Source organism: Thermobia domestica, chromosome 15 (genome assembly GCF_964235325.1).
Source record: "Thermobia domestica chromosome 15, izTheDome1.hap1.1, whole genome shotgun sequence".
Lineage (NCBI taxonomy): Eukaryota > Metazoa > Arthropoda > Insecta > Zygentoma > Lepismatidae > Thermobia > Thermobia domestica.
The window spans coordinates 6,383,356-6,408,170 of NC_137468.1; the positions used below are offsets into that span (position 1 = coordinate 6,383,356).

The 24,815-nt window shown below is 37.0% G+C and overlaps 1 protein-coding gene across 1 annotated transcript in view; it reads left to right on the top strand.

Moving 5' to 3' along the window:
* The first annotated feature begins 4,515 nt into the window (after nucleotides 1-4,515).
* LOC145672055 (transmembrane protein 47) overlaps nucleotides 4,516-24,815 on the top strand; it is a 267,446-nt gene continuing 247,146 nt past the window's right edge. The window contains exon 1 of the mRNA XM_081741271.1: nucleotides 4,516-4,654. Coding sequence (XP_081597397.1) covers nucleotides 4,539-4,654 — 116 coding nt within the window. The 5' untranslated portion in view covers nucleotides 4,516-4,538. The remainder of the gene's footprint in view (nucleotides 4,655-24,815) is intronic.

Here is a 24,815-nt window from a genome sequence, read left to right on the forward strand (position 1 = left end):
CCCCTGTTTACCTTTATTTTTAATTTTCTCGCGCAAACAGAAGCTTGCGTGTGTGTCTTCACTCTTCTTATTTTCGTATCTTCTTTCTCATCATTGTGATTAATTCGTGGCAGAAAAGCGTGATTAACTAAGCAAACTAATCACCATTACAAAGCCGAACACATATTTCAGACTTTGACCGTTTCCGATTTTGAAAACTCTCCTGCGTACACTGTAAATCATTAATTGACACCTCGTATATCACATCGTCATTAACAAACCGTATTCAATAACTTTCTTTAAGGCTGCAGACTACTAAATATTTTTGAAAAACTAATAATTTTTCTTTTGCCCGTTTCTTGTAAGTGGAAAGAGGTAATAAAATGTAACTTACCACAATAATAGATAATGTTATTCTACACCTGAAAATACAAATCGGAAGAATTTTCAGTGTTGCCATCCATAGAAATTACAGTGTAATTAGAATTTGAATTACTCAAAAATCTAGGTAAAGGCAGCGACTAGAAAAATGAATTCAACGGTAATTGATGATTTATCATGTTGTCTATCCTTCTTGTTTACTACTTTTTAAATAATGTTTCTATTTATTTTGTACTGACATATTTATTTTGTAAGAATTTATGTAAGGTTTATAAAATAAATAGAAATATTATTTAAAAAGTAGTAAACAAGAAGGATAGACAGCATGATAAGTCATCAATTACCGTTGAGTTTATTTTTCTAGTCGCTGCCTTTACCTAGATTTTTGAGTAATTCAAATTCTGGTCACACTGTTATTTCTATGGATGGCAACACTGAAAATTCTTTCGATCCGTATTTTCGGGTGTAAAATAGCATTATCTATTATTGTGGTAAGTTACATTTTATTACCTTTTTCCACTTACGAAAAACGGGCAAAAGAAAAATTATTAGTATTTCAAAAATATTCAGTAGTCTGCCCCCTTAAGTAATAAGTAAAAACTTGTTGTGACTCTTATTGAAAATTCTGGGTTGCGAGCGAAGCGAGCAAGAAAATTTGTAACAAATGTATTTCTTTTACGAACCGACAACAATATGATTTAATAGGAGCGCCAATTCTTTTACGAGGCGCCACGTCGTTTACTCTTTTCCGATACCTTTTCTTTCTTCTTGCTCGTTCGGCACCCCCTTGCTATCAGCGCCCGGGGCAACCGCCCCGCTCGTTACCCCCCTTAGCTACGGCTCTGGAGGTGATCGTCGAGTAGTTCTTCAGATTTTTGCCTCCCAGCCTTTCATTCTTTATTGGAAATTTTTTGAAACATTAGATATAGTTTCAGTTTAAAATTTTTTGTTATGCAATATGTAAAAAACAATACTTGAGGTCCACAAAGTCACGTCCAACCTAACCATAATATTCAATACGAAAGAGTTAAGTTGGAAGCTTCTGCAGCACCCATGAAAATTTGTAAACTCATGATATAGTACCTATCATACTGTGGATTCTAGCTGGACCCCTTAGATTGTACCTTCTAGTTCCACCACTGACGAAAGGGACACTAAACTCCAATCTAAAAATGTTTTATATACGATAGAAGAGCAAGCAATGCTTTAAATGGAAACAGTGAGGTTTGTCAATACTTTTCAGAAGAGTTTAAAGCAGAAAGTATAAATTTTTAATTGTGGATAGATAAAACACTCTAGGCCGTTGCCCGCCATGTTTCAATCGCTTCACTATACAACAGCTTCTTCCTTAACAGGTTGACTGCCATGAGACCCAAAATTGGCTCTCAAGTACTGTCATTCGTGAGGTCGTGATACCCACTTTAGTGTCTCACCTCGCCAGCTGTTTCAGGCCATGATACCCGTATATGGGTTCCACTTTTCACTTGTTAACATAGTAAAAAAAATAATAATAATCTTTTGGCTCCAGAATATTACACGATACTCGTAGCCTTGCCCTAGAAAGCAACCGGCGCTTCTAACAATGGCGTCAAAATGGACGTACAATGTTGATTCATTTTCGCAAATTTTTATTACTTGACCCCACAGAGTGTTACACACAATCTGGCTTTGGCAGTCAATCTGTTAACAAACATATTCTCCCGACATTTTAGTCAGTCTAGTGTTTTTGTGTAAGATTTTTACAAGTTCACAACATAAATTTTATATATATATATATATATATATATATATATATATCTTTAGATCATTAACAAGATCATGCATGCAGATGATACGGTCATAATAGCTAGACCCGAAGAAGGACTACAGGAGATGATTGAAAAAATAGTTGACATAGGGAAACTACATGGAAGGGAAGCCAACATTGAAAAAAAAAAAAAAAAACGAAAATCATTAGAATATCCCGTGGAAATGCGCACTTACATGTCAGAATAAAATAGAGAGAACTTGAAGAGGTCGATAATTTCCAGTATCTGGGAAGTATTTTGACGAGAGACGGTTACTGCACCAAACAGATCAGATCAAGAATTACCATAGCCAAAGAAGCATCCAACAACAAAAGATTACTCTTAAGTAGCAAGCTTAATAATATTAGACTAAGAAAGAAGTTGTTCAAGTGCTATACATTGTTCAGAGACCTGCACATTACGGAAATCAGAGAAGAAATATTTAGAGAGCTTCGAAATGCGATGTTGGAGGAAGATGGCGAAGATAAAATGAGAGGACGCTTTTAGCCAGCATCCTTTGTAGCAAGATCAATTGGATTGGACACATCTTGCGAAGAAATTGTCTTCTTCATACCGGCATAGTGGGATAGATGGAAGGAAAGCGAGGAATAGGAAGAGGAAGAACTGATAGAAGAAAATATTGGGATTTAAAAGAGGAAGCTCAAGATCGAGAAACATTGAAGAAACATTTCCAGGCCCAAATCTAAAATTGAAAAAAAAAAAAAACCCTCATTAGTTCTAGAACCTGTCGAAAGGCAGAATACTTAATAATAATAATAATAATAATAATAATAATAATAATAATAATAATAATAATAATAATAATAATAATAATAATAATAATAATAATAATAATAATAATAAGAACCGTTTTCGAAAGAAATAAATTAATTTTACTTCAAATTGGGCATGGCAATTTTGAATGCAAAATACTTCATTGGAGAAATTGAAAACGACTTTTCTTGTAATAAAAGACGAATAGTGAAGAAAAGCTGGTGTTTCATATTCATATTCATATCGTCTTTATTGCAGAAACTTCAGAGGACATCTAAAGCATTACAATCGTCAGATCTTAAAGTTACAGATTAAAATGCATATACAATATTTACAAAAGGAAAAAATTGGATACATAATATTTACAAATATGGATACAGAAAAGAAAGAAAGAAAAAAATATATAAAGATATAACTGTAATACATATCAATTGTAATTCCAATACAAAGAATAACGATCACAACACAATACAATAGATAACTACTCGTACTATGCATGTCTATTTATTTCTCTCATAGTTCTTCAATTTTTCACTTTAATTGCTTTGTAATTTCGTAAAACTCTTCTATATCATATATTGGATTATCTAATAAGAGTGATTTGAGTTTACTTTTAAAAGTACCCACTTCGGTATCTCTCAGTGCTTTTGGGAGAGAGTTGAATAATTTTGCGGACGTGCCAATAAAACTCTTTTGTGTTTTGGTATAATTGTAATACACTGCCATTATATTATCTTTGTATCTTGTGTTATATGAATGATACCTGGAATGTTCAGGGAAGTTACCTCTATTCTCTTTTACATACATTAAACATTGAAAAACAAAAATAGCAGGAAGAGTCATTATTTTGAGTAGCTTGAAACTAGGTTTGCAGTGACTACGAGAAGGAAGACTACATAACAATCTGACAGCTTTCTTTTGCAGCTTTAGAAGCTTATAAATGTTACTAGATCCACCCCAAAGAATAGTACCATATGATAGAAAGCTGTGGATTTGGGCAAAGTAAACAATTCTTAAGATTTTCAAACTAACACAACTTCTTAATTTTCTCAACATGTATATTCCCTTTGTTACACTAGCTGCCGTGATTTCAATGTGATTATACCAGTTTAATTTTGAATCAAGTTCAAATCCCAAAAATTTAACTGTAGAATATTTTTCTGTGTAATCTAGATTGTTATATGTAACATTAAGATCTTGTATTTTACTCAGGTTTAAACACAAAAGGTTTGCAGTACACCAATCCTCAACTACGGTTGTTATATTTTGGGTTAATTGTTCTCTTTCAATAATTGATTTAGAACTTACACAGACTCCAAAGTCATCAGCGAAAAGATAGCCTTTAGCGGGAATAGTAGCTACTTTGGGAAGGTCATTGATATAAATAAGGAATAAAATGGGACCCAGAACAGCAGATATATAAAATCAACTTTTGTTTCTTTGGTATTTTAAAAATCAATATTTCATTTCAAATTACCAATACAACTGGTACTGTATGTAGTAGCGCTAGTATCAACACGAACGGTTTGCATTAGTCACTTTACTTGTCTAGCACATGTCTGCTTACGAAGAAATCCGCTAGGTGGTAGCACTGTAACCAGACGCCATATTACAAACATGTATGGATCATCTCGTGGTAGTGTATTGGGTGGTTTTAGTTTTGAGGGAGAATCTCTCCCGGATTTTAGTGAATTTGATACGACATCAATAGTGTTGGAGTATCAAAAAGAAAGGTAAGATATCCTTGCTTTTACCTGTATAGATAGTTTTGCATGTTGCTTTTTGTGGAACCTAGGAAATTTGTTCTAAATTTAGCTCTGCACGGGGATACATGAAAGCTTTGCTAACACGGATACACACGTAAACATTCGTGAATTACTTTTCTAGAGTTCTACCAAATTACAGCCAAGTAACACATATGTATAGGATATATAATGCTTAGTATTTCTTAAATTGGAATTTAATTATATATGTTTATTATAGAAAACAAGTACATATTTGTTAAAACAGAAATTGGGTCAGACGTCGACCTAATCAAGAAGGAACGCCTCCTTCTCTGTCATCATATGTGAATCATTCCCATGGTATGTCTGGAGATACAATATAATTTATTTATTTTTACCAAAATATATCCATATTTTAAATGAATTTTAAAAAGATAGTACAATATTCGCTATGTACAGGATCTGTGCGGAATGTAAACAATTGTTTACATTGTTTTATTATTATTTCTGCAGGCTATTGCGCATTCCCAAAGAACAAAAGCTATCTTTCGTATTTTGGAATACGAAATCCGGTTTCTAAAATCTTCTGAAATTGTTGTTCGGTGATAAAATAAACGGTAGTTTGAATGAGTAGGCATAGAGATGTACATGAAATACATTTTATATTCCAGTTTATTATATCGCGGGCTGTAATAGGTGTAAACTTATGTGTATTTTCCTTTTTCTTGGGAGAAACGATTGGCGTGATGATTTTCACCGTATCGTATTTAAAATTGATTCCAGTAAATAATAGGCCAATAAATTGCCGTTTTGAGTGTCCAGCTTTAGCACAGTAAAATTACGTTGGATCCAAAGTCTGTTTCGTAATTTTTCACCTGTAGGAAATAGCACACTTATTGTTCGTGCAAAGTACATACAATTAAATTCCAGTCTACGAACACTGACGTTAAATTTGTGTTCAAATTCCGTATAATCTCTAGTCCCTACGGTTATTTCAGTTTGTATGTATTTTATTTATCGACTCGTTCGTAACTGTAGGCCAGTTGTACGATGTTTACAGTTGTCATTACTACCGGTAGAAGATTAGGTTAGATGGGTTGTGGGGTATTATTTAGTTTCTCCCCAAAGTCACTTAATATTGAGTCTGGCTCACGTAGTAGTGATTACGGTTCGTTATATGTAAGTGTGATGAGTATAAATACACTGTGAACGTATGACATAAAAACCCTGCAGTGCATAAAACACGAACCGGTAAATGCTTAGCAGAAGGGGTCCAGATGTACGTAAAAAGTGCTAAATTTACGGGAGAAATGGAAGATGCAAATACTTGGGTCTAATGTAACCTAATATTAATAGAAATAAGCAAAATTCTATCATTTTTTCGAAAATTATACTAGACCTCTACACTAATATAATCTAACATAGACTGACCTAACCTAATATGAACAGAAACTACTGAAATTATAGCATTTTTCAGATGAAAAAGCTGGACCCCTTCTGCTAAACATTGTCTTACGAACCAACTTCTGCTAGGTGGCTACTAAAAAGCACGAATGCTGTCTGACCTAGTTCAGCGCAGGAGCGCAGCAGAGGGGCCCGAGCGGTAACGAGGGGTCCGTTTGTAGGGCAGGCGCGTTGGCGATGACGAGTATACGCATAAAATGCGGCAGTTACAATGGGTTCACTGTAAGTCGCAGTATGGGTTCTGGAGCCGTCAATGAATTTGGAGGAGATGCTAATGCCATCTTGGGTCGTGTTTGTCTCGTTAAAAAAGTAACTATTAGGAATCATAATTCGTAATCTCATAGAAGCTTCTCTTGGCTTTGAATGAATTTTAGAATTGAAATAAAGCATAGTTAAAATTTTGAAAGAGTGTTCGTATGATTATTCAGAACAACACTAGCCGCATCAGGCAATATAAAATATTATTCCTGTATTTTTTTCTTTGTGTATTCCGAGTTTTTATTTTTCTTTTTTTTTCTTTCTTTCCTTTTTTTCTTTCTTTTTTTTCTTTTTTTTTTAAGTACTGTACTATTGCGAAAGGGGTAAGCAATTTTTGTCCACGAAATTTTACACACGCAAACGGATTCAATAGTTCGGTTTCCTTTTTAAAGGACTATTTGCCCAACTCTTGCTCCTCTCGTTAATTAAATACGGTAACAGTAATATCATAGAAATTATCATTATTACGATAAGTTTGTTAAGTATGTCGTTTTTGATATGATAGAAACAGCGATGATGATTGGGTCATGTCTGTGGTATGGGGAATGCATGCGCGGAAGCATAGAGATTTGTTTAGGCTGTTAATTGTATATGATAGATACTTTCGTATAACCGGGAGGAAAATGGAAGGTCTTACAGCATAGAATTACCGGTTGTACCATATGGTACAGCAATCTAATGGGCTAAATTAGACTGCTGACCACAAACAAACCCTTTCCGTTACTGGTTTATGTATCACTAAGAAATGATTGCTATGTGTATAATGCTTTTATCATTCATTTTTCGTATTCTCCTATAGCCTGGAGTTCAGAACTGTTGGATGAAAACTCAAAAAATAAAATATCATATTTGCCCTATAAGTAAGCCCAACTTTTAACCAGTTTCGACTGTGACATGTGAAGTGCGAAGTAAATTCACGATCACACAATATTGGCTTTTATAACATTTTCTCGTATTGAATGATGTGACACTACGCTAATTTCTAATTTGAACCGTCGCTCCTCCCACTTTAGTATATGTCCCACATGGATTGTTTTCCACATACTAGATATTCGGTACGTGCTAAAACAAAAAAACACTTTTTTTTCTTTGTTCATTGAATTTACTTTTTTCGCTCGAATTTGCACGCACGTATTCGGTGGTGTTTTTTCCTCTTGAATTTTAAATGTGATGTTTGTTTTCGGGGAAGTGCGGTACGATAATTAAGCCGGCGAATTAGTTAGAATATTTAATATATGCCGTTGTTAGATAAACTGGCAGGAGTCGTTAAGACTGTTCATCTAATACAGAGAGTTAAAAGTTTCACATAGGGTTGCCAGCTCTGGAAAATAAAACTTACTGGCACCTCCTCAAAATTCTCTATGATATAGGCTTAAGTGTGAAGTATTTCTGTTCGGACCCATCCGTGGGAAGAAAATGTACTATCGTGGACAAAAGAGTGTTAGCACCTGTTTTCTTTATATCCTTAGTATATTTACTAATAGGCTTTATGAATACATTGTGCTAAGAAATGAGAAACTGAAGTCGGTATTGTTCACTTTATTGTGTTTATCAGTAACTGCCACTAATTATGGAAACAGGTGAACAAAAGTATACTAATGTTTATGTGAAAATTTTAGACTCACAATATGAAATATTTACTCTTTAAACTTCAGCTACAGGAAACTGCTGTAGAAAGTCCTAAGGAAGGAAGTTGGGAATTTTAGGAAAGTTGTCATATGCAGCAGCTAGGGACGTGAAGCTAAAGAATGCAACAAAAAGTGTACTAACCAAGTCCGTAAGAGTTATTTGCCAACAATCGATGGACAATTTAAATTGTTGAAAACTTTTTACACTTTCATCTTTAATTTTGAAAACAATGTTTCACAATAAAATGTAATTGTTATCAAATTTCTTGTTAAAAAAATAATAATAAAAAGCCACAGATTTTTAAGATAATATCGCTTAATGTGTAACACAACGAAAGTTTGTGTTTGTAAAGTCACTGTTGAAGAATTTCCATATTTTATTCAGGATTACAGATTTCAAAATGCTGTTCGTAAAGGGGCTGGAAAGAATTGTGTATCGGTCACCGGCTTTATTCACAATAACAGCAATATTTCCGGCCAGGCCAGTGAAATACCGGTCAGTTGACAACCTTAATTTCATTACATGACGTCCTCAAGAACCTACTGGATTAGGATGATCCATAGAAGATTCTGACTAATAAAAGTAGTTCTCATTACTTTGTAAAAATTTGAGAGACGGTGTTGTATAGTAAAGGACATTAATGGTAATATTACGCCTTACGTTATTACGCCTTACGTTATATAGAGTTTGGTTTCAGCTTTTCCGCTAGAACTGTGTAAACTTATGAAAAGAATTGAAAATTTCAATTTTATTTATTACTGGTTCCTTTTTCGAAATTACCAAAAGGAAATCTGGATGTTGTCCATATGATAAGATACAGATGCTATCAGTGTTACAGGTTACGCAACTTCCATAATGTCTATTTGTTCTCTTATGTATAGAGAGTGAGTGAAAACAGGCGTCCATTTGATAAATCAATATCTCTTGACAGTTTGGAGTTGCATTGGAATGCTGCCAATTCTTTTTATGACTTTTTTTTTTGTTTTTTAATCTCATCGTGTGATATCACATGTTGCTCTTTAGAGGCGAGACTTGTGAAGCAAGGATGTTTGCAAATAGCTTTTTTCGTACTGTGAGTTATAAAATGGTTGACGAACAAGTCACCTAATAGATTACTGGTAGACTCTTGAGAAGACGAGGAAACAGGTGAAATTTGCGTGTCTCTTTCGACGTTTAGATTATTGTTGAAGTTTTGTCTTTGTGTACGTGGGCTTATATAAAGTAATAAAAAAAAAAAAAAAGAAAAAGAAAAATCAAAGAAAAGAAAAGAATTGATATGCTTGAAGAGAAACTTACCGTGCTTACTTTATGATCTATGGTTAGTCTATTGTCTTTTGAATTGTTGCATATACTGTGATTCAACAGTTGTGGTTAACTTCAAAAGCTGTGAGAGAGAAATAGCGTGATGCTGAAGGTAATGATTGAAAGTCTTGGATTTAGGAATGGTTGCGTGGTTTCAGCTGCTACAAGTTTGTATTTCTTTGTGTGTATATAGCGAGAGGTTAAAGTCTATAAAATACCTACTTCTCCGTCACACTGTAGTATTACATTTTATCCCAATAGAAGGAAAACCCCGATATCCTATTTCATAGAATATGTCGGTCACTAATAAGTTCATAGGTAATACTCGACAAATTTAATTTCGAATGTATTACAACTCATCCAGGTGTAAGCGCGAAGGAAAGGAAATTGATTTTTCAGCAATAGATGTCTTGAAGTTATATGTTCTTCCTATGCGATTGAGAACTTTTTCGAATATTTGAGAATAAAATTCAGATAGCACAATACATGAAAATGAGCGAATTCTGAAGTTGAAGCAGTTTCTGTAGGTACCAACAAAACAAAGCAGAGTTGAGTTAATTTTGAGTTTAACGTCCCTTTTAGCAGCGAGGCTATAGGAAACGTGGACCTACTGATTAACGTGGAATCCGAACCACATGAGCTCCCGGCGATAATCGAACCCGGATCTCCCCCGCCAAAGGCGCGTATGCTAACCGCTTAACCATGGAGGAGCTCCGAAACAAAGCAGAACATTTTTTGTATACCTATCGGGTCTTCGCCTAGAGACGCCAATTGCACTATGTGGCAATGTCCCAGGTAAAGAACCATAGAGTAGATATACTAATCTATCAAATAGTTACATCGATTCTTTCCAGATGGCAGTTAAAGTCAATATAGATAGACTCTAGCATCACTTCTAAATGTAGCATTCAAAGTAATCGCTACGTAGAATAATGCTAGTGGTTCCAGGTTAATCTGCGACATTGTCACAAAGTGAAATTTTGATTCCCGATAGCGGCAGGAGGCCCCGGAGGATATACAATCATGGAACATTTTCGTTTTATTTTTACCTATAAAATAGTGCTATGTGGTCCGTGGGCGCCACTTTGAGAACATTTAATTATATTTATAAGACCATATTTAGGACTGATAAAACAGAATGTCCGGGTGAAAAAGATCGAATGGTAACTCAACTCCAACCGGATGTCGCAACCTAGACCTCTTGCACCAAAAGCAAGCGTACAAGTCCAATAGTTTCCAGCGTTTTGTGAATTAGTAGGTTTTTTAGTGTAAGCTCGCGGCATTACGAACACTTGTTTTTATTTTGTCCCTCGTTCGACTCCCGGCCAAGTAAGTTTGTGGTGGACAACATTGTGTCTAGATTTTCTTGGGTTTCTCCCCCATTCTCATTCCACCAATTCTTCCTTCATCATTCAGTCGTCTCCTTTAGTCTACAAGGTATAATCGTAGGACATTAAACCGCAAGATTTCATTGTTATTATTGATAATATTGATAATAATAGTGTAAGCCTATAAGTTCGTATAAAATAGTGCCTGAGTGTAGTATTGAGGATTGTTTATGCCACTGGAGGCAATCATTGCTACATTCTGTTTCAAAATTGATGTTACTGTCAAATACCCTCTTCGCTGGTGTGGCTCAGTGGTAGAGCGTTCACCTCTGGTGCATGGGGTCCCGGGTTCAAACCCTGCTTCCGCCAAGTGAACCTTGTGTTGGACAAACATCGTGTGCTTGGGTTTCCTCGTGGTTTTCTTGTTTCCTCCCACTGTCTTCATTTCACCATTTCATTCATTTTTCATAATCACAGTCTCGTTTAGCCTAACCGGCATAACCGTGGGACGTAATACTCAAATATTTCATTTCATTTCCTCGTCGCTGGGTTAAAAAAAAATAGATCGATAGATATAAAGAAAATATAATGAAAAATCAAAAAAATAAGTAATGTATATAAATAAAAGCTAAATATTACTGTTGTAGGCTAAATTTGATTTCAAACAGCGTCAGAAGTGTCAAGCGACACCAAAAACTATGGATTCGACACTAATATCGGTTATTTTCGATTGTTTTGATATATTACCCTTCCAGCCTCCTCTAAGTTACACCGTCAAAATGAAATGATAAAAGCTATCCCAGTCCCGAACCTCATCTATATTGAAAATTTGATCGAGATCGGTCGGGTGGTTTAAGAGTTATTTAGTAACAAACATGGTCTCTTTCATTTTTATTTATAGTGGTTAAATGCTTCATGAGTTTTAAGTTTAAAATTTCGCGGCACACCCTATGAAACTGAGCGACACACCGCTTGGGAATTACTGTGCTAGTCACTAGACTATAGTAAGGAGACGGACAGATGGTTAGTTTTAACTTCAATTCTCAACAGAAATGTATTATATCGATGTATTGACAGTGAATAATATATCGAAGAGTTGCGATCATGTCTGTAGTTACTTTTGTATATTTTTTTAAATGTATTTTTCGTGTTTTTCTAATGTTTGCTTTTTCCCTTTGTTTTTATACATTGGCCTTCGTTGTGTATAGAAAACGCAAAAGCACTGCGGATTCTTGTGCTAGCGTTGTGATGCTGGACACGGGACGGGGTAGTTCAATACCAGCTCCGCAGTAAAGTTGTCGATTTTCAAGCTTGAAAATCCTAGCCAAGGACACATGCACTGATATCACATCTCCCACTCATGCGTTCTTGTTTGTGTCTGCTGGACACGCACTGCACTGGAAATAACCGGAACAATCACAGGCTTTAATGGCGAGTCTATAAAAGTTCCCTTGGTGTTTGGTTTTATTTCGCAGCGGAAGTTTTATTTCTTTATTATTCGATCAATAGCTATATTCTTGATAGTTTCTTTTAATTTGTGCGCAATTCGGTGTAAGTAAATGAATTGAACTCTTACATGTAACTGTGATAATTAGGTAGTGCATCTGCCAAGCGAGTGTAAGGGAACGGGTAAGTCTTTGTAATCGAGCCGTCATGAATTTAAATCTCATGACCAACTTTTACAATTTTTTAAAAAAAGATTTTCTCTCATACCCACCAGATGTATAATATGGTGCTCGCGCTATAGGAAATCAAAATTTCCCCCCTCCTGCCGCTATGGGGAATCAAAATTTCGCTAACGCTCTTGGGTTTGATTCCCGGTGGGGACACTCGATCGAAAAACAGTACTCAGATCAGCTATCTTGAGTAAGGTTTTCCTCATTTACACCAGACAAATGCCGGGATGGTACCTAACGTAATGGTTCCGGGCCGCTTCCCTCCTTCATTTATTTCCCCTGGTAGTATGATTGCCGAGGGACATCATCCCTCACGCAATAGCCTAACATGGGCATAGCAGCCAAAAGTACAGGAATTTAATTCCTAATCTCTTAAACATGCCGGGACAATGTAAAATGATTCAAATAGAAATAACTAATCTATACCCGTGTCGCAATGACATGAACTCTACTGATGAATGGCAGCCGCGGTGGCTCAGTGGTAGAGCGTTCACCTTTGGTGCTTAGGGTCCCGGGCTCGATCCCAGCCCCCGCCAAGTGAACTTTGTGGTGGACAAACACCGTGTGCGTGGGTTTTCTCGGGGTTCTCCCGTTTCCTCCCACTTTCTTCATTCCACCATTTCATTCATTACTCATTATCACCGTTTCCTTTAGTCTAACCGGCATAACTGTGGGACGTAAAACTCAAAGATTTCATTTCATTTTTCTACTGATGAATGATAAAAAGAGGTGGGCGTAATTTTATAACAGTTTTTCACTTTTTTTGTTTTAAATTTTCATTTTTAATGCTTACGGGTGTACTTCGGAACTACAGACAGTAATGCCGTTCGTTGCACGAGTGTAGTTCCGCTATTTTGGCCATTGATTGAATGGCACGGGAGCCCTCATTGTACGTATACTATTGAAAAGTGAAACCAGGGCCATTCCTTTTCTGTTCTAGGCACTAGAGTTCTTTTTATGTTTTGAAACCTTTTCTCCTGTCTACTATATTGTATTGGAAAAAATAACCCAAATTTCTACTACCGGCATATAAAGATTTTCAATTTAACGTCGCACGATTAAACTGAAAAGCTTTATATAATAGAAGTTTGGATTAAAATTAATTTACGACTTAAATTCGCGATGTTACGAAAGTTGGCTTTTACGACATTCCATCATACTGTACATTGTTTGAAATAATGACTTCTTATTTGAACCTCCATTTGACTTCTCACAGTTGTGTATCACAGCTTCCCTCACCACATAGACGTATTATGAAGTTACTTGTTACTTTATATTTCATGTTAGTTATTACCGTAATTTGATGTTAGAATTAACAACGATTATGCCCTTTAAGTTAGGGCAGATAGATGATAATTGATGTAGGTGAATGATTATGAGAGAATAGAGGAAAAGGATGGTAAAATTCTAGAAGAAACACGGAGACGATGTCCATCACGAACGCCTGGACTCGAACCAGGGACCCGTTACGCCAAACATATGCTCTATACCACTCGGAGAGATTTTACAAATTAGGGAAATCCTAGAAAATTCAGGGAAAGAGAAATGATGTGAAAGTGCCAGAAAAAAGGTACCTTATCTGTACATAGGGAAATAATGGGTATTTTGCCTAGGAAATATGTATAGTTTTGCTTATTTGTTGAGACAACCCGATAATTAAATCAGGGTTGCCAAATGAAGCAAGTCTCAAGCAATCGGTTTAAGTAATTGTATTACTTAGTTACATCATTTAACGTTTCTTTTACGTTTTAATATTTTGTGCGATATAACTTTTTGTTTTCTTTAATATTAGCAAATTTGTAAGAAAGTTATCATTATAGTAATTTCAAAGTAATAAGCATATAAACATAGTTATTACTTTTATTAGCTTTCATGTACTGCCACTTAGTGTTACCGGTACTTAATATTGTATATCTTTGTTTTTTACATTTCTTCGTCTTCTTTTAAGTACCATTAATGTGTATTAACTGAAAGATGTCTTATAAAGTTTATTTAATGGCTAAAAATATGACATCTTTCAGATTAACATCCCTCGATTGTGCTCTTCAGGCTAAGGGAGACAGATGAGTGAGGGAAGTGAATGATGGAAGATGAAACGGGAGTACCCCGAGAAAACCCACGGACACGGTGTTGTCCACCACAAACCTCCTTGGCCACAGATCGAACCAAGGACCTCAGGCACCTCTACCACTGAGGCACAGTGCCCTCCTTCAGCAGTTCAAATAGCAGTTCTTGAATTGATTTGCGTGTTTACTATCCATTGTTATTAACCAAGTTTTTCTTTAGTTTCCACATGTATTCTTCATTAGTAAACCTTGTTCTTATTAAATGCCACAAGTAGAGACGTGCACGGGCCGAATTTTTCGGACCGAGCCCGGCCCTATAAGTTTTTTTTTTTTTTTAATTCTTGGCCCAAGCCCAGCTCGGGCCCGATAAATTTTAAAAGTTTCATTTTGTAACATTTTTTACGGGCACACTTCTTCAACATTTGCCTTTATTCTAATTATCGTTTAAGGAAAGTCAATAATTATTAAAGAATTGCAATTAATCGGCCCCAGCCCGGCCCGGCCCTAAGAAATAACAAGAGTCGGCCCGACCAAGCCCGGTCCGTGCAGGTCTCTAGCCCCAGGTCAGGAAAGAATGGTTGTTCTGACACCTGGAAATAAGGGGAAAAGAAAAATTATTTTGTAAAAACTCTGCACTGAGTTATCATGTCCCCATTGACGTAAAGATGATAAATATGTGGCTGGATTGCGTAGCGGAAGTTGAAGTGAGTTCTAAAAAATTATATATATATATATTTGGAAACAAAGACGTCTTGCAAATTTAACTTCTGTTGGCTTAATCTTGTAGTCAGAAGCTATTGAGAAATGATATTTCAATGTCTTACGAGATCCGTGCATGAATTCAGCCCTTCCTTCTCCTAATTTGAAATTCGTATTGACCTTCGTGAGCAGCAAGTTCATTGTACGTACGGCACAGCTGTTCGATAAAGCTATTGCGAAACATATCTCCGAAAGTTAAATCATTGTGTTGCGTGTTTGTAGTTTGGTCTAATGTATGCAATGTTTCCACCAGTTGCGGTACTCAATGGAGAAACAATATTGACAGAATGTTAAGCTATTGTTCCTTCATCGCTACGAAGCGTGAAAGTGAACTGTCATGTGAATGGAGGTATTTGTGGTATGAAATAAATAGCGTCTTTTTCGTCTTCGTCAATATGTGAGAACATCTACATGTGGGTGTGAACATAAAGAAGACATGGGGCGCATAATGATATCGGAAGGGCCTGCAGAGTTTCCTGTGTGATGGAATGTACATGAGAAAATGCCTTAACATTTGAGTCGTTTATATTTTGTTTGATATGTAACTAGAAAAAAATGGCATGGAAAGTGTATTTACCAATATTACCAAAATGTTACGATATCTGCATTATCCTCCGCCATCCAATACTCTGTTCGAGGCACAACATGGAAATAAGATGTTATAGCTCTCTGCACTTTACACTTATCTATATTTGCTACGTTTTCAGTATGTCGCTTTAATTTGTGGGTTTATTGCAGTCCAGAATTTCTCTTTTGAGACAATATGCGTACTCGCGGGCAAAAGTACCAAACTTGTCTTCTGCTCGGTTAGAGATTCCAGAGAGACAGTAGCATGTCATCCCAAACGGCAGGTAATTGTCAATCACTTTTATGTCTAAAACAGCTTGGGTGGGAGTGGGATCAAAGCAAAGAACATGAGACTTTTGTTAAACAGAGACGATTCATCTGGGTTGCTGAACAGACAGTTGAGGAAGCTAAAGTCACATTGCTTCCTTCGTGACACATATATGAATTATTAAAAATCTACTTTTACTATACTTTTTAACTTGTTTGTAGCGAAAGTGTCCGTAATACAGACGTAAATAATACCTATAAAAGACAGAAAAGACTGTCCGTGTCCGTACTAAAGAGTGTCCGCTTTAGAGAGGTTTGCCAATATGATTTTTCCTATTGCAGTGTTTGGGGATTGCAAAATCTGTCCGTTATTGGAGGTGTCCGTTAGTAGAGGTTTTACTGTAATATACATATTTGTGGAATTTCGATATTTTTCTTGGAGGCACGGTGACTCAGTGGTAGAACGCTTACGTCTGACGCGTGAGAAGTCCTTGATTCGATCCCCGGTCAAGTGAGTTTGTGGTAGACAACATCCTGTCCGTGGGTTTTCTCGAGTATTCCCGTTTTCTTCCCGCATTCTCATTCCACCAATTCTTCTATCATCATTCACTTGCTTTAATCATCGTCTTTCTTAGCCTAAATGACATAATCGTAAGACGTTAAACTGAAATATTTCATTTCGGTATTTTCTTGTGAATTATTGGAAGGAACAGCATTTCCAAAAAGTGTTTATTCTTCTCCGCGTCAGAATTAATTTTAAGTATAATTTTATGCATGGAGATGTGAGAGAATTACTTAGAAAAAAATAAAAAAATATGAATTCATTCTACATGTAGGAATTCCTCACTACTTACGTCAAGTAGGTACAGATAATAATCTCAACACATATGCATTTAAGTGTAATCGTGAGACATTAAACTGTTAGCGGTTAATATTTTCTGGGAAAACCTACAATTACAATTAGTATATGTTATAGTTTTATAGTACCGTTATCAATTTTCTGGAGAAGAGATTAGTGAATTTGACGCTTGCCTTGGCAGCTACTCATAACACGTAGAATAACATAATACAGTATTTTCGGTGATGTTTATTTATTCAAGTTTCAGATCCTTCTTCAGTATTGAGGATGTATGAAACGTGGACTTATAGCTTAAGATGGAAACCAAATCAGTACACTGAGTTCAATTCTCTTCCTTCGGGACCCGTTCCACAAGCAGATATACATGCTCCATTGGTACCTCTCATATCCCAACGTTTCTCTTATTAAACCATAATATAACTTTTATTTAAGAAATTGCTGATTTATTTCTGATCAATTAGCTTACTGTATCACAATTTTTCCTCAGTGTTTAGCTGAAAAATTATCCTTTGAGGAATAGTTCCTGAAGGAGGAAGAGGTACAAAGACATAAACTCTAGTCTACTACTTTTTTTTCAGTGTGTATAGGCTGTACACACCCTGGAAACAGTTGCCGTTAACGTATCGTCGTGAGAGCTCTCAGAAATTATGCAGCAATCCAAGAATTGTTCTTCTATTCCACAAATTTGATCTTTCCCACAGAATCATGATGTTAATGTATTAAATTGATTAACTGATGTAGTGAAGGCTAACTGCGAAAATATAATGGCTAGATGATGTGAACTTATATTTTTATTTCTATCGTTTACTGTTCCCCTCCCCCTCTTTAAAAATATTACTGCTGAAACTGCGTATTATTTATGAAAGCGTGGAACAAATACTTCACACATAATTTCGAGAAGAGTGGAAGATCCAGACGAGAATAATCCTTGCTTTTCTTGATTGGCCAACTTGTAGTTAGAATATTTACGTCGTCTGCAACCCGCTGGGCGGTAATGTGAAGTGTGTTGCCTAACACTGCGGGACATCGTATCCTTCAAGGAGGTAAAGCAATTTTGAATCTTCAAACAAAACGTCAAAATCCGTCACCCATTACGTAGGATTCTAAAATTTCTTTAAACGTGTTCCAGAAAATATACCATTTTAAAACTTAATAAGCCTTTTTATTCCATATTTCGTACATAGAGTACTGAACGCTTGGACTACCAGCGTAAATGTAATTTTTGCTTGACCTCCACGGTCTTTTCTTCGTTTGTTGCTCTGTCTGTCCATTTTATCTTCTCCATCTTTCTCCAACACCGCATATCGAAGCTTTCTAAATATTTCTCTAACTTCCGTAATGTCCAAATCTCTGAACCATACAGTCCAATGCTCCATATATAGAACTTGACCAATTTCTTCCTTAGTCCAATATTAAGGCTGCTAGTTAAGAGTAACCTTTTCTTGTTGAATGCTTCTTTCAATAAGGCAATTCTTCACCTGATCTCTTTGGTGTAGTAAAGGTTTTTCGTCAAAATACTTCCCAGATACTTGAAACTATCGACCTGTTCAAGTACTCTTTGTTCTACTCTGACCCATAAGGGCGCGTTTCCACGGGATATTCTCATGACTTTCGACTTTTCGATGTTGATTTCCATTCCATATTGTTTTCCAGTGTCAACTATTTTGTCAATCATCTACTCTAATCCGTCTTCCGTTCTAACTTTAATAACCATATCATCTGCATATCTGATCTGTAAGAGATAATCCCGAAATGTATTTGATTTTTCTTGTCTTTCTTACTAACTCGGGTCTTTCTTACCCTTGCCGCGTAACCCCGCAAAAGATGATTAGTCTCCCACTTTGTGCTTTTGTCTCTGTGCATATTTTCTACTAGCAGCGTTCACCCCGCTTCGCTGCGGTCACCCCGGAACGCAATAAACTTTGTTACTTAGATAATTTTTACTTTTTCGCTTTCAAGTGATATGATAAAAACCATAGAAGATTGCAGTAAATCTTAACATTATATCGCCTGTCATTTATGTTAACCCGCCCCGCTTCGCTGCGGTCATCCCGGTGCTGGCATATTGTAAAAGTGTCTGTAAAAATAAGCAAATCAATTAAAAAATTTTAAACAGAAGATTCAAGCTATTTTCCGCTGTATATCGCCTGTCATTTATGTTAACCCGCCGAGTGACACGGTCATGCGGGTTGCATATAAATACGTTTATTTTTACCTATGATGAACTAATAACAAAGGATTTGTACGTTATGGACACCTGAATGGTCAATTATCTCAAGACACTGGTAATTAAAAATTAAAGTGATATGATAAAAACCATCTAGGGTCCAAATCCTAATAACCCCCCAAAAATGAAAGAAATTGGTTCAGCCGTATTAGCGTGATGAGCGGACAAAAAATTGTACGTTCTCTTTTATATATATAGATATAATAATGTCATTCGGGTCAGAGTCGTTACTGGGGGCGCAGTGGCTTAGTGGTAGAGCGTTAACCTCCGGTGCTTGGGGTCCCTGGTTCGATCCCAGCTCGCGCCGCGTGAACTGTGGGGGACAAATACTGTGTTCGTGGGTTTTCTCGGGGTTCTCCCGTTTCCTCCCACTTTCTTCATTTCACTCATTTCTCATCACAGTCTCCTTTAGCCTAACCGGCATAACCGTGGGATATAAAACTCAAAGATTTCGTTTCATTTTTTTCAGACTCGTTACTGAATTTTACACAGACGGGCACAAGAAGACCTTATGAATATGACACACATTTCTTACTCTTTCATTAATTGGGGCCGCGTTGGCTCAGTGGTAGAGCGTTCATCTCGGGTGCGCTCGCGGCAAGTTAGCTTTGTGGTGGACAAACACCGTGTGCTTGGGTTTTCTCTGGGTTCTCCAGTTTCTTCCCACTTCCTTCATTCCACCATATCTATCATTTCTCATCATCACCATCTCCTTTAGCCTAGCCTGCATAATCGTGGGACGTAAAACTTAAAGATTTCATTTCTTTTCTTTCACTAATCATCTGTCCCCTTTAGCCTAAAGGGTGTATCCGAGGGATGTGAAGCAAGAAATTTCATTTTTTTTTTTAAATCCTTGCTTCAGTTAATTTTTCTTTATAATTAGCGACCATAGTTTTGACTCATAGTTGTAAAGTTTCACTGGGTCAGTGATTTTTTTTCCTCTACCTCTGGTTTTCGTTAGAAAGTGCTTATCTTTTTTTTTTATTTTTCCTTTTAAACGCTCGTTAATGGCTTTTTAAAATGAAAAGCCCTGTTCCTTTCACCGGAAACTTCCTTGCTACTGTTTTAAGCTTTCAGACATTTGGTTATATGTTAGGGAGAGGGAACTTTGGGAATGTGGACCATTATCTGGTGCTTCAGCTGGATTTTATGAGGTTTTAATGTCTTCGTTATGAGAAAAGCAGATTGTCTGATTACTTTCTCTTGTACTTCAGGTTCTCACACATTGTTTTAAGTGGTGGCAGAGGATTCCTTAGTGCCTACACTTCAGGTAGTTGACACTAATATTAACATTGGTCGTCGACGTATGTGTCTGTGTTCAGTTTATTGGGTCACACTAACATTTGGAAAGTTTTCTTTTCTAAACGCAACCAGAGGTATCCTCTCCTTTAGCCTAGCCGGCATAAGCGTGGGACGTAAAACTCAAAAATTTCATTTCATTTCAATTTGCAACTAGAGCTTTTAAGATTATTCGAATGCTAGCAGAATAGTCGTTCTTCACACGGGGAGAGTATGTTTCATTTTGGACGTAAAGGGGTAAATTTGGATTTTTACGGCATCGGAAGTGTCACTGTTCGTCTCAGCGGCCCAGAAAACCTTGAATTTGACACTAATATAGGTCGTTTTCGACCATATATATCCCCTCCCTCAAAATTGAGAACTAAATTTGAATTTAGACGGCATTGGAAGTGTCACTGTTCATGTCATCGACCTCGAAAACTATGAATTCGGCACTAATATCGGTCACCTTTTTATGTGTCTCCCTTTCTCATAAGTTGCACCGTGAAAGTCAAATGATTAAAAAGACATTCCAAGCCCGAACCTCATTTATGTTGAAAATTTGATCGAGATCGGTCGAGTGGTTCAAGAGTTACTAAGTCACAAACATCGTCACTGTCATTTTTATTTATATAGATTCGAATGATTGTTCAAATATGCTTGTTCTTAGGTTACTATTCAAACAGTTGTTATTGGGATAATTATTCAAAGTTGCTGTCGGGTAATTGTTCATACAATTAATGTAAGTATACCGGTAATGGAAACTTTGTACCATTGTTTGGTCAAATAATACGCGAATGAGATCACGCAGAGTTATTCAGTGCTCTGCAGCTCGCACCCTTTAATGCTAGTGTAGTGAACTAGAGCGTTTGCTGCGCGTTGGGGGGCGTTCCACAGTTGTCGTTTGAAGAATTCGCTTCTCGCACTGATATGGAACTAGCAGTGAGTTCGTATTTTCATGCGTAGTGGCTAAGTATTGGTTCTTGTTTAAATCAGATCACGTTCAGACGGCTGAATACGTTCTGTACAGTACCTTCACATTACGAGAACAGGATTTAATGTTTTGGCGCCGTTGGAGAGGGAGTGGCAGTTACTGGTACAGCATATTATGAATCCTTCAATTATTGGCCAGGCATGACCATTACTGATACATTGTGCTATTTCTCAGTGTATCAGAAATGGTCACTTGTAACTCGCTGTACATTTTGGAGGATTTCATCGGCGCAGTCTTGATCAAGTCTCCGAATTTCAGAGCTGAAATGGTTTGATTATTGCTGTTCAAAGTATGGACAAAAATTAAAAAAAAAAAAATCTTTGGCTGCTACTGGAAACGAAGTATCTAATAACGTAGATAGTACGGATATGCTGAATCCCTCTTTGCAGCCTCTGACTTCAATGGAACTGACGTCGAATCTCCGGAACCGGTTAAACCAAGAAAATTGTGTGACATTCGAAATGTTAGTACAACCAAGCTGCTTAACTGAAAAAAACACGAATTCCATCCTCCTCATCTGACACCTGCCAGAAAAAGACATCCCTAGCACGTTTATGCGAGCTTTAATGTTGCCAGAGCCAAGCAGGATAAAGAAAAGAGGGTGCTCAAAGGAGTGTTACCTAGCGTCACTACATCCAAATTAAGGCAGAACGACAATCAGAGAAAGGAGGAAATAGCTTCAAATATTCATATGCCTTCGGAGCAGATTCATACCCAGAACACTAAGGCAAGGAGGGGATTATTTTTGCTGGGGCGACTTGAGTTCGCTTTACATTCATACCTACTATAGATATCAACAAACAAATGAAAATTTCAGGGAGTCTAAGGGTGGTTGCAAGATAACTACCCCACTCCTGGCCACCCATAGCTACGGACCTGCATTCGAGTTGCGTGTCAAAGCAGCTATTGGTTTAATTTTCATGTACTTGTTTATTTTATTGTTATTAAAAATGAGTATTTTTCGTTTTGTTATTTGAGTATTGTTGTTCATTGTGCTGGCGCTTCATATTTTTTTTTAAACTTTAATTTTGTTTTCTTTCTTTCTTTCTCCTTTTTTTTTAGAATTACTGAAGTACTCGGGATAATGATTTTTTTAAAAAGAATTATTTAAATTCTCGGCATAATGGTTTATTGAGTTGATACGGCTTGGGATTAGGTATGGCCAGAACCGGTTCCTGGTGGAACCGGTTTTCGGGTCTGAACGGATCTGGTTCTAGAAGATCCGGTTCCGGAACCGGTTTCTCGGATCCAGGTCTGGAACCGGTTCCGCTGGAACCGAAACTTTGTGTCCATCCCTACGCTAAACGCGAGCTGCTGGCAAGCTGTGAACAGTATGCTAGATGAAATGCTGGAAGCGACAGACAGGCGTCCAGGCGGCGGCAGCTTCTCTCATTTGGCTAAATAAACTGGGTAACTAGCAAACTCATTGGCTAAACAGGCAAACTGCCCAACTCATTTGGCTAAACACCCACTGGTGGACCATTTTTTTTTCCGGGGGCACAAGCGGGTCTGGGCGGGGAAGGCACAAGCGCATGGTCCTCTTTGCATTATTTTTGAAGGTGAACTTTGTGCCTCCTTTACGGGTCTTTGGGGGCTTTCGGATCCAGGTCTGGAACCGGTTCCTAAGATCGGTTCTTGAACCGGATTTTCAGATCCAGGTCTGGAACCGGGTTTTCGGATCCAGATCCGGCACCGGTTCCTAAGATCCGGTTCTGGAACCGGGCTTTCGGATCCAGGTCCGGAACCGGTTCTGAAAACCGGATCTCCGAGAACCGGTTCCACCGGAACCGGAACTTTATGGCCATCCCTACTTGGGATCGAACCAGGGGCTCGTCGCACCAGTGTCGAGCGCTTTACCATTGATTCACAGTGGGAATGTGGCCAGAAGGATGGAGGTTGCCGCAATTATAATAATCTGAAAATCATAAGAAGATGAGATTACATTGTAATGTTCGTACTACTGTGTACTAAATATTTAAAAGCGTCGTGTCTTCGTGTCTCGGTGACCCTTTTTCCTGTTGTACCATTTCATTTTTATCTTCCTAGTTTAGAAATATTACTTTGATTAACTTATTTGTGTTCTGTGTTGTGGCTGTACCATTTCCTTCCTATCGCTATAAAATTCCCATTTGTTCCCGTTATCACGTCTGCATTGATTGAACAGAATGTTATTGGTTTCTCCTTTCGTGAGATCAACGCGTGTTACTTCTGATAAGATAAAATGGTTGACACGATTTAAGTTGGTACTTTGCAATACAGTTTAGTGAAGGCGATATTAAACTAAGTTAATACCGGAGTGTATGAAAGGCGTGTCTAATGTTGAGATTCATATTTTTGTCTTGGGCCATTCTTTTTGATATGACGCGCATAGGAGTTTAATGTTTGGGAAGTCAATAGTTGTAGACGAAGTTTGTTAGTTGGCTGATGGATATTACCACAAAGAGAATTGAAAAATATAAAATCAGTCTCGGTACTTGGAAATACTTTGTATTTAAAAAAATGAAATTTTTCAGTTTGACGTCCCACGATTATGTCGGCTAGGCTAAAGGATTGTGATGAGAAATGAATGAAGAAAGTATGAAGAAACGGAAAACCCACGCACACGGTGTTTGTCCACCACCAAGTCCACGTGGCGCGAGCTGGGATCGAACCGGGTACCCCACACTCCAGAAGTGAACGCTCTACCACTGAGCCACCTCAGCTTCATTAAAAAAATGTTTCTGGAAACAGTATGGTAAAGTTTAAGACAGACTTAAGTGCTGGATCATATCAAGGGAACGAAATAATTCATACGCTTCAGAGTTAATTCCAAGGATCTTATAAAATAGAGAATCTGCCCATATGTATATCTTCATCTTATTAAATCAATGAAGCCAAAAAACAACCGAGAATCGGCACGTCTGATTGGCTACTTTCGTTTCCGCCATGATTGTTGGTTGGCTCAAAACATGGCGATCCTATTGGTCGGAGTGGGCAGAGTAGGGGTGGCGAAACTGTGACGTACGGCTTCAAGATTTTGTTGTAAGGGCAAATCCTCTATTTTATAAGATCCTTGGTTAATTCACATCCTTAGATTTCGAGAAAATAAATTAAAAATTTTTATGGCGTGGAATAGATCGTTTATGTTTATGACCAATATACATTGTTAAGTATCAGATTATACGAGGATAATCAGAAGAATAAGATCAAGTATTTAAAAAAAAAAAAAAATACAAAGAAACGTTTATTTCTGATAATGTTTACATGATTTTAAAGCTTGTACATTTGTCTATGTCATTACATAATCGTCATTTCGGTCCTAGGCATTTTCCCAGGCGTTGTGCCAATTTTTGTATTCCCTTATCATACCCCGCTGCCACCATATGTTTAAAGAACCGAAATTTCTGCCTTGCAGTGTTTTAGTTTTTAGTTAGCACAAAATGGACAAAAATATTACGTTTTGTGGGACAGAAAATAATGATTTGCATTGTGAATACTTTAACCCTCCTTTGGTGTG